This window comes from Neolamprologus brichardi, chromosome 1, assembly GCF_056152115.1.
Source record: "Neolamprologus brichardi isolate AB-2024 chromosome 1, ASM5615211v1, whole genome shotgun sequence".
Classification (NCBI taxonomy): domain Eukaryota; kingdom Metazoa; phylum Chordata; class Actinopteri; order Cichliformes; family Cichlidae; genus Neolamprologus; species Neolamprologus brichardi.
The window spans coordinates 14,433,392-14,444,381 of NC_142104.1; the positions used below are offsets into that span (position 1 = coordinate 14,433,392).

General features: G+C 38.9%; 1 protein-coding gene across 4 annotated transcripts; it reads right to left on the reverse strand.

Moving 5' to 3' along the window:
- Nucleotides 1-1,846: 1,846 nt before the first annotated feature.
- si:dkey-127k13.1 (PWWP domain-containing DNA repair factor 3A) lies at nt 1,847-10,075 on the reverse strand. 4 transcript variants are annotated; one of them, XM_006779922.3, is made up of 14 exons: nt 9,973-10,075; nt 8,025-8,204; nt 7,570-7,880; nt 7,254-7,482; nt 6,966-7,109; nt 6,810-6,880; nt 6,477-6,553; nt 5,502-5,562; nt 5,335-5,410; nt 5,165-5,215; nt 4,801-5,036; nt 2,543-2,764; nt 2,350-2,438; nt 1,847-2,268 (listed from the first exon to the last, which is right to left on the reverse strand). In XM_006779922.3, the coding sequence occupies exons 2-14, from the start codon at nt 8,029-8,031 to the stop codon at nt 2,190-2,192; spliced, it is 1,653 nt and encodes a 550-aa protein (XP_006779985.2). In that variant the 5' UTR covers nt 8,032-8,204; nt 9,973-10,075; the 3' UTR covers nt 1,847-2,189. The 4 variants fall into 4 exon arrangements, with proteins under 4 accessions (XP_006779985.2, XP_006779984.2, XP_035762064.2 ...); XM_006779921.3 differs by lacking the exon at nt 9,973-10,075 and adding an exon at nt 8,999-9,109; XM_035906171.2 differs by lacking the exon at nt 9,973-10,075 and adding an exon at nt 8,868-9,102 and having other exon boundaries at nt 6,966-7,088.
- Nucleotides 10,076-10,990: the final 915 nt, after the last annotated feature.

The following is a 10,990-nucleotide window of genomic DNA, read 5'->3' on the forward strand; positions in this document are numbered from 1 at the left end:
TTTTTCTATTTTTAGCTGCTGCCTTCAAGGGTCAACACACGGATCATCTGCCGTGTGGTGAAAATGCTCCAATGCGGGGCAGAAAGGCAAAGCAACAGCTCCATAATAACAGTTAAGCTCCAAGGAAAGGTAGTGAAGATACATGATTCTGCTGGCATCAAGTCAGGGTGGAGTGGGTGGAGACGAGTGTCAGTTGTGATTTGTGACGGAAGGATACCACCAAGAGTAAAAGGGGTGGTGTGATTTGAGACGGTGCCTCTGACAAAAAGACAGCAGGGACAAATACTTCGTTACTGTACATAGGTAGACTATTCGGGTATCTGTACTTTACTTGAGTATTTTTGTCCTGACACATTTTTACTTTTACTCCCTACATTTTAAAGCAATTATCTACGTTTTCTACTCCTTACATTTTCAAAACAGGCTGTTACTTTTAGTTTCACAGATTTGCGGGAAGTTATTGACGTCACTGCGAGCATTCAAACATCAAACTGATTTGAGCCTAAACTGTAACACATGAAAGCCAGTCCTGTGTATTATTCACCAGGTACAAAGAGATGAACGAGGCAAAGTGGTCCGGTGTCTTAATTTATCGATATTTAATGACTGCATGTACCAATAAGTAGCTGCTGCGGCCCTTCGGCATCTAGGAACAAGGAGCATAAAGGGAGTAATATTTTTAAGCGTCACTTAATTTCAAATGCAAAGTTTCTATCAGCTCAACATCAGCAAATACACAAACTGTATGTGTGCAGTTTGTCGCACAGTATGTTGCTAGCTAAAGGTCCAGCTGCTGCAGTTCACAGGGATAGAAAAGAAAGGGCCAACTTCACTAAGATATGGAGAAATATAAGACAGACAGAAGAGGAGAGGAAGAAGACAGATTAGATTTAAAGGTAGGGACTGCTCAGTGGTATTTGATAACGGTCTATTTAAAGCCTACGTGAAGTCCTCGTGTTTTTAAATCAGATATTGGGTCTGTACATTTTTTTATTGTGAAACCTGCTGCATTTTTTCCCTGATCCATTTTCCTGTTTAGAGGCAAATTCACCCTCTACAATGTAGGCAACAGAAAATAGAGCTATTTTTTTTTTTCAAAGTTTCCTTCTTTTATCTCTGCTCATGTTCTACTTAACTGTTTAAAGCTGAGTACCTTTATTAGAATTAAAATTGAAACTGAAAAAAATGTTTATAGTCTCATGTACTAATATTTTATTATTACATTATTATAACACAAGGTCCAGTTGGCTTTGTGCAACAATAGGTGGTAAAATGAAAAAAAAAAGAGCATTTCAAATGTTATTATGGAGAATTTGCTTTGCCCAGCACAGAAGCATTTTTATTCTAAGAAAATCTTATGTCCGTCTCTGGCAGGTGCCGTCTGTGCTGTTTTCACTTTGGCAAATCATGTAATTTTCTTCCCAGACTTTACACTGCTGTAAGTACAATAATAATAGTATATAAAATTAGTTACAGAATTATTTCTAATTAAATGTTTGGGTTGGAAAAAGGCCCACAAGAGCAAACTGTTTATTATTGCTGGTGTGACGAAGTCTGTTGGCATTTGGCCTTTTATTGAGGTGTGTCCATAGAGCAACTGTCAATTACTGGCATGGAAATTATAAACGCTCCAGGATCCGATTGCCTCCGATTCATTTTCCACCCCATCATATGTGAATCAGGGGTATCCTTCTCTCTCATTGGTGGTTGCTTCATTTGCTCACCTTGATGTGGGAGAATGTTTATCACCACTTTCTTCACCATTGCAGAGGGTTTTTTTTGCCTTTCTATGGTCTCTGTGTGACTGTCCCTTTAGTGTGTATGAGAACCTTCACAGTTCAACAAAAAGTTTTATAACACTTTTTATTTTATGTAAAACTCTGACAAAAGCACATGCAGACAGATCATTAATACTTGAGCTGCTTGAGAAGCAATTTGGCCACGTGTACATTTCCACTTGCAGAATAAAGTTAGGTGATAAAACCGCCTTTCATGATTACATTTCATGGCCTTAATTTAGGTTTTATTATATGCTTGATATTCACTTTTTTACAAGTATACAAAAAAAAAACAAAACAAAAAAAACAGTACAATGATTGATTGCAAGGCACACCGGTTATGGCTGCATTACCTATGAACCAAACTTGAAACACTCAAAATGTCACACATCTTGACACTCAGTCCGACAGTCAGAGAATAATGGAAGTGTTTGGATGTGATTTCTTCCTCATTTGCTGCTCAATCTTTAAATCAAACTGCTGCCTTTCTCTGAAACAACAACAACAACAAAAAATAGTATTTATCCTTGAAGTCATTCTTTTTTAAAAAATTAACATATGAAAGTCTTACCTGTTACTTATACACCGCCCTCTGAGGTATTTTTCTTCTGCTGTTTTTACTGAAATGTTGTCCACTCCAGCAATGGCATAAATAATGGCCTGCACAAAAACAAACTCATAACACCTGGACTACAGAAACTGAACTGCATATCAGGAAACATTGCAAACAAAACCTGTGAGCACTCATGCATGCTTTAGCTCACCTCGGGAAGAAGCACATCCAGGACAAAAGGGACACGATCCATGGATTTCACATCAGCTACGCAGGGGGCGTTGGCCACAGCTGCTGTATAGAGCTCATTTAGGTAGCAGTAGACTTGGTCAAGCTGATGGTCATCTTCAAGGTATATGTTCACCACTCGTCTACGATTGTCACTTAAAAAGGAGCGAAGCCACCTGGACTTCTCCTGTCCATGGATCACAGCCTGTAAGAAAACGTGTGATACAATGGGAAGAGATTTATTCAATCAATTATGGTTTCTTATGCCATCACATCTTAGTGTGGCACAGCTCAGATGTCAGATTTTAAAAAGAACTGCAACTGAAAAAAAATGATAGCATTCATATGCAAACACTTTCAATATTCATCCATATGTTTGTTTAATTTTTGCATGCTCTGGCACACTCTTTGCATAACTGGTTGAGCTCCTGAAAGTATTGGACATTACTGGGGTGAACTTAAATTTGTAAGTATACTAAAATCGAGGTCAGCTTACATTTGTTGTGGCCTCTACCACCCGTACTTTATTCAAATAAATCTCCACGTCTTAACAGATAGACTGCTTTAGACTTTGCTCTGGTGTCATACTAACAGAGCTCGCAATTCAGAAACGTATAAAAGCATAGGATACCTGGCCTTGATAAATAGTTTGGGCAAACAAAATATTGGTACTCACTTATAAGTACCTCTTTGCGTTTACCTAACGGCAAACTAGGGCATTTCAGCTATAAGCATCAGCAAATAATAGCATATAATCATGAGTGGTATGTCATCAATCAAGGTAAAAAATGAACCTTTATAACAGAAAAATAATATGCATTTGTTGATGATAACCTTAGTGTTGTACTATATAAATGAAATAAAAAGAGGTGTTAATACAAATCTATCCCGATCCTTCTTTCCATTACTATAACAAGGAACTAAGAAGAACATAAATGATGGCAAGTTGAATTTAAATGTCTAGTCTTTGACTATCTTTAATTTCCAGACCTATGTAACTGTTCCAAATGTGACGCTATGGCCAAAGGAGACATGCATTTGTTTCCACACACTGGAAATAAGTTTAAAATAAAAAACAAAACAAATCTGTTGTTTATGATTTAGTTGTTGAAATCCACATTTGGGCTGGTATATGCTGTGAAAACTAATCAAGATTTATTAAAACAAAAACAAACAGACAAAAAAAAATCTCTGCACATAAAAACCAACAAAAGGAATTCAGATGAAAGGTGGCTACATGTTTTAAGTCAGCTGGTCATCATGTGTTTTTTCTCAACTTCCAAGATGGTAACACCAGCTAAAAGAGGAAGTCATAGTCAAGGCATATTTTGTTCCAAAGACAAGTATATTACATTCATAGTGAAAGGTTTCCACAAAGAATTACAGTTGAAAGGCTTTTGTTTGGATCTATTGTAACTTCATTAGTAGGGCAGAACAGGGCTCTTCTCTTGCAGCATTTCAAAGCCCTTGTTGTTGATTGGTGTTTCAACCTCACCCAGTCTTTATACGTATTGTGATTCTGTATTGTAAAAACAGATGAAAACCGTGGCCTACAAACGTGCTTGTGCAGTGGGTGAACTGTGAAGCTGTGTGGGTTGGGGCAAACCCACACATTTCTCACGTGGGTCTCACAGTTGGGTGTTCCCACACAGGGCTGGTAGCAGTTTTACCTTTTGGGGGCCCTTTATGGGCTTTTTAAATGGGCAAACCCACTACCCCCAGTACTGGCGTACCCACACAGCCCACAATGGGTAGCCCACAGTGGGGTCAGGTTAGCGATGCACTAGATCCGGCACTGTTGCAATCAATAACTCAAAAGCTGAAAAGTTACATAATTTGAGCAGGAAAGTTTCAAGCCTAAGTTGAGCCACAGAAACCAAATATGAGTTTTCATCTCATAAAACTTTGGTGGCATAAAGGAAAACAAATAGTCCAAATTACTCAGAATATTAAATTATTTTCAGCTGGTAAAAAACTCTTCTTTCTGCTTCTGTTTCAGTTTGGGCTGTCCTAAAAGATCAAAGCAGCACTCATTACTCAGCACTGCTGCAAAATTTACATAATTTTAGTGAAGTGACACCAGAAGTGTAGCTTTTTGAGGAACACAAACAATCACCCCCTAAAACTCTATCGACCAAGTCACTGCTATGCACACTGAACAGTTTCTTGGTATACCTATATTGGATTAAATGATATGGAACAAGAATTACACCAGCAGAAAAGCAACAGAGTCATTCATACCAGGAGGTGTGCGTCGACCATGTGTTGCTTGACAATGAAATGTACGAGCTTCTCATTTGCGCGGTTGTGGGCAGCATGGGTCCGATCTGGCAGCAACCTCTTTGAACACCTTATGTCCTTCTGCTGTTCACTAAAGCTGTCCTCCTTAACATCACATGGCTCCTCCATTGTTGAATCACTGATGATGGTTAGTCTCTCTGAAGCTGCCTTTGGATACCTCCTCCTCACAGGATAACCTAAACCAATTAAGACCAGCAGTCAAGAGCAACATCAGGGCCTAGCGAATCTGTAGGTGTATTCAACTTTTTAAATTCTGTGCTAGCCTCATTGAAATTTGTGATTCCAGGTCAAGGATGAAACTTACTCATATCGTGATCAAAGTACTGTATGAAGGAGCCAGAAAATGAGCCACATGCTACAAAGATAAAACATGATTAGTAAAGCAGCTAATTCAGTAATATCATCCTAATATTGTTTAAACAACATATCACACACAATGTTTCTGCTTGCTGAGGCATTACATAAGCAACTCACCAATCCGAATTCTGTAGTCTGTTATGAGATCCAGGGACCATGATATTGCAGCATCATAGCTTTCTTTGGCTCTACGCTGTTTAAAACAAACAAAAGCAAAAACAGTTTACTGTTGTGTCAAGAGAACATTTTCAGAAATCAGAACATACTCTGTGAGCAGTTCTTACCACGAGTTCATTAGCTTCTTCACAGTCAAAAGGTTTCAAGCATTTTAGAGCCACAGCAAACCTTTAGAAACACAAACACCCAACTGAAATGTTTATTTAAATAACATAAATGTAACATAACACTAAGTAATGTGCATACACTAATCAGCCACTTTGTTGGATACAGTTCAAATTCTTAATGCAAATATCTAATTAGCTAATCACATGGCAATAACCCGATGCATTTAGGCATGTAGACATGACCAAGACAACCTGCTGAAATTCAGACTGAGTATTAGAATGGGGAACAAAGGTGATTTAAATTACTTTAAATGGATGTTGCTGCCAGTTGGACTTATAAACTGGACTTTCCCACACAATGATTGCTAGGATTTACTAGGCAGCAGTGGGTGCCACTACTATCAGCTAAGAACAGGAAACCTAGGCTACAAATCACAACGGCTCACCAAAAATTGTCCATTTCCAACTGGACAAATAGAAGATAGGAAAAATGGTGCCTGGTCTGTTGACCATTATTCAGATAGTAGAATCAGAATTTGGCATAAATGACATGAAAGCATGGATCCATCCTGCCTTGTCTCAATGGCTCAGGCTGTTAGTGGTGGTGGTGCAATAGTGAGGATTGATATTTTCTTGCCACATTTTAGGACCCTTAGTACCACTTTAGCATTGTTTAAATGCCCCAGCCTACTTGAGCATTGTTACTGACCATGTCCATCACATGTATATCCCTTTATCCCTTCCAGAAGGATAAAGCACCATGTCGCAAAGCTCAAATAATCTCAAAGTACTTTCTTGAACATGACAGTGGGTTCACGGTTCTCAAATGACCTTTGGAGTATGGTGTAAAGGGAGATCCACATTGTGGACCTACATGTCCAACCAAGGTGTATTTTGTAAAGTGGCTGGTGAGTGTATGTATCACCTAAAGACACAAGCAAGAAACAACAAAGCAAAAAAGAGAAAACATCCTACCCTTTCTTTTTCTCAATGATTGAGTCATCAATGAAGATGATACTGGCTTTTTTGTGCTTTCTGTTCACACTTTTTACCTACAGCAAACAAAACAACAAAGAAAAAAAAACTAAAGGTGAGTCAATGATTTTTCATGGGCAATTATTGTCATTTTAACAGTGAACGCTTTTTTTGATTCATCATCTAGTAAATTCAAGATATACAATAGTAGGCTGACTGACAGCACTTATCAAAAAAGCATTTAAGGCATTGATTCAATAAAAGAAAAAAGGAAAACATTAACAAGAACCTGCTAAATTGTGATTTTATCACATGTCACCATTATGTACTCACCAATGCAGGCCAATATGGATAGTTTCTATATTTGTGCCACACAAATGCTCCTTCGGTAATGGATGGGGGCTCTGAAAGTCAAAACAAAAATAAACAAATCAACTCAAAGTGTCCTGTACCGTCACAGACTTCAGTTATCCTTGTGGTCTCGCTTACTTTCGTCTGTCCGCATCAGGAAACTTGGGAGCTCTTCCTCGTCCTCCTCATCACTTATGTCATCCTTCTGGTAGGACAAAGTAGACAGCTGTTCTTCATGATGACTCAGTTCTATTGAAAGATCTGAAGACATCATAGAGTCATCTATTGTGGAGTTAAGAAGAGACAGAATTAGAGCACACCTGGAGCTCTCCATGCCAATTAAAAGCACAAGACATGCAAGACAGACTGTGCAAAATAAAAAACAAATGTAAAAAAATGTGGCATCACTATTGAACAATACACTACCTTGACTTTCTGCTTCAACCTTCTGGAGTTCAAATCTTGGCCTAGAGCGGGAGGATGATTTCTCTTTATTTAAATTCCCAGTCTCTCTTTTTGGCTTCCTACCACGCCGGCACTTGACTGGAGGATCATCGGTTTTACCATCGGTCTGCGTTTGCGTCTTTGTCTGTCTTTGTTTAACCGGTCTCTTACGCTTACGTTGAGGTTTTGACTGTGAATCTACCGCTGTTGTCTAAAACAGAACATAACAAAAGGAAACTGAATTCACTGAAGCTATGTGGGATTACAAAAATATATAAATTTCACTTTTACACCATACCTTTATCTGAGTGATGAACTCAGTGTATTGTAGCTCCCCTTCAGGAGGGGAGCCTGAAATGGTTGACGGGACATCAAAGGTGGTGCTGTGGACTGGTGTGGAGGTCAAGCAGGCTTCTTGTGCAAGCCTCATTTTCTCCCTTTTTTTTGGAGTACTAGCCTCTATTGAAAAGACAAGGCCGCAGTCGCTGCACTTGCCGCCGCCTGGCACAGCACTTGAATCATCTGTGCTGGGAGACGAAACCACGTCTGAGGTGTCTTTCTCTGGAGACTTCTTTTTAGGTTCCTTTTTTCTTGTTTTTCCAGGTGCACCTGAAAAAAAAAAATAAAAAAAATCACGTGGTCATTTTTCTACTGTCATTTTGAGTAAATTTGTGTTCATATAAAAACATCTGGCTGTCTCAACGACTTTCTAAAATGTAACTCAGAGTTCTCGTTCATAAAAGTTTTGATTACCTTTCATTGCTGTAATATTTGATGTATTCCTCCTTGTGGAAAGCTTTCCCTGGAGTTCATTGGGACACAGGAATACCAGCGATCTGACATTAATCGGGGCTTATTTCCTTTATTTGGGTGACTTGAAGGTCCGTTGTAGGCGCCAGGGTGGATAAACCGGTAGCCGCAGTAGCTTTATGCCTGATTTAAAAAAAAAAAAAAGTAAAGTAAGGCGATGTTGCTCAATCGGCATACTTAGTAGGCCGTACTTTCGCCTTGGACGATTTTGGCACTAAACGCGATATTCGCAGGTTATTCTTGACATGCGTAGTGAATTCACAAATATGCGGAAAAGCTGTTGTCACGGAGACAAGTGTCCTGGAACTGGTCGTCTAAGTACCTTTTTAACGGGAAACTCTACCATTTATGAATTTGGGTTTTAAGAAAACCATTCATGTGCAAACGGCACAGCAAACATTTGAAAAACAAAGTTTAACGGTGCAGTAACAGCGCAACGCCCAAGATGTGCTGCAGGTCAACCAGATAAGAGGGCGCGCTTGCTAACAAGACTTGCTCGCTAGTAAACAGGCATAAAAATCTAGTTTCTAACAAATCACAAACGTATTTACGTGGGTTTACACAATTCCGTATTGTAGTTATGCGCCACTTGTCACACCGAAGCCATGTCACTATTCCGCCCTTTATATAATGCAATAACGTTGACGTACGGATCAACTAAAACAAGCAATGCAATAACTGAACTGCCGCCTAACTACGACGTAGACCCATAAAAAATAGCGACTGACTGACCACCTCTGCCCGAGTCAAGCGAAGTAATGACAAGGGCTACAACTAGCCACTTACCTTAGGAACCCTAAACTCGGTATTTTTGTGCCACTCGCTAGCTTTTAGCTCCAGTTAAGACCCTTGACATAGTTGTTGCTTGTAAACATTCACCGTTACCCAAAGTTGCACGAAAAAAAGGAGTTCCTAACCTCGAAACAAAACCTGCAGTCAATAGTGAAAGCAATACGTCGTGCAGACAATTCCTGTTAACAAATGTTTGTTATTTCTCGTGGACCGTATACCACACTAAAAGATTTGCCGCCACCATCTGGACCGGAGGGCGTGATTTTATGTCTCAGCCAGAAGGACACGCTTGGCTGTTCACGGATTTAGTGTTGTGGTTGAGCACAGGATGTGTGCACAACTTGCAGCTATATACTGTTTAGAAGAGATTTTAATAGGATTATGCATGGGTAGGAGGCAATAATTAAATAATTCAAATAAAAATATAATATGAAAAAAATGCCACCCAAACATACCCGGTTTAATTTTGAATTTTTTGAAACTGCCCCCATTTTTTGCTGTATTAACTCTAAAGCGATCTTGTCTTCCAATCTCACAAAAAGCTACCAAATTCAATAAGTTATATATATATACATAGAAAAAAAGACAGTCACGTGACTTTTTTTAAACCGTAACTTGCTTCCAGATCCACAGTTTTACAGAAACACATAAAAAAAGCTTGTTTTGCTATTCGTGTAATCTTTTTTATTTGTATTTATTTCGTTTTATTTTATTTATTTAATTATTCTTTACTGCTGTGCTCTAATTCAGTGTTGAAGCTTATCTAATTTATCATAGGGGTAGCAGAGTACAACCTGCTTGTCCAAATTCTCGCAGAGCGAAAACCTAGAGACAACCACACAAGTCCACTTTCACAATTATGGGCAGGGAGAACATGCAGACTATACAAAGCAAGGCTACACAACCCCGGATTTGAGCCCAGGACTTTTGTCCTGTTAGACGATAGTGCTAACCATTTGCAAAATTAAAAACAGCATGCATGTAGGTTTTTTTGTTTGTTTGTTTTTGAAATTTCTGTGTTAAAAGTGTAAGTCAAAGCGACACTACCCAACTGCAGAGCACTCACAATACCACATCTTTCTCTAAAATCGACACTCACCTTTAGTGCAGCAAAATCTCTTCTGGTAAAAAAGTGTGAAAGACTAAGCAAGAAAGAAAAAAAAGCAAAATCTTCTCTGATTACGCAGTCATTAAAAAGGAAAAAGAGTGGGAAAGGATGGGAAACAGATCTGTTCAACAGTCTACTTTCACTTACCTGTTGGCGTCTGGTTTCAACAGCAATGCCCTCCTGGGAACAACAGAGGGCACTGTGTGACCACTCATCCTGTGTTCACATGGGTTCCTAAAACTTTCCATCACTGCTGCTTCTGCTTGGATCTTAATGCTACAGTCTTAGATTTGCTTTCTACAGATATTTTCTTCAATTAGGGGCTCACCACCCTACAGCTTTACCTGCTGAAAAGTCACAGTTGACACTTTTTTATTTGTTTTTGTTTCTGTTTGACTGACAGAGGTCAAAAGCCGGTGGTTAAGCTTACAGCAACAGGGCTGAGATGTCTTTGACACTGATCACACGTTTTTTTTTGGTCTCGTTGTAATTTGATGATTTTCTCCATCCATTTTATTCTATCTGATAACATTGCCTGCTTGATTGAGAGGTTTTCAGGGCTGTAATCAGGAATTAAAATCCGAGTACTTCCAAGACACCAAGACACCAAACTAAAAAAAATAAAATACAAATAAATAAGTAAAGTCTTTGAAATGCCTCCATTCGTTGGACTTTCCTCATAGAAAATCGGCTTAATTGTTATTTATATGTAAGTATAATTTTTCTCAGTCCATACTGTCCAAAAATTAATCTCGCATAAATACAAAGTTTTTATAGCTTTGGTCAAAATGACTTGAAAGTTTACATTTTTTTAAACACCTTAAAGTTATGTTCCTAAACTCCACCACTTTCCACTTTAATCAGGCAGAAATCCACCTGTCACTCAACTGGCACCTTTGGACGTGTATTGGCCTGAGGCAGATGAGGGGTAAATTGGCCCCGCCTTCATCCAGATGTGCGTTTTGCTCCAGTCTCTTCAGTCAACTGCTGGCTTCGGCAGAGCGCGGAG

Excerpts from the sequence above, each read along its gene's own strand:
- si:dkey-127k13.1 (XM_006779922.3), bottom strand. Across the intron at positions 7,483-7,569 it reads AGTTCATCACTCAGATAAAG|ACAACAGCGGTAGATTCACA; the intron begins GTATGGTGTAAA and ends GTTCTGTTTTAG. Across the intron at positions 5,563-6,476 it reads ATCATTGAGAAAAAGAAAGG|GTTTGCTGTGGCTCTAAAAT; the intron begins GTAGGATGTTTT and ends GTGTTTCTAAAG.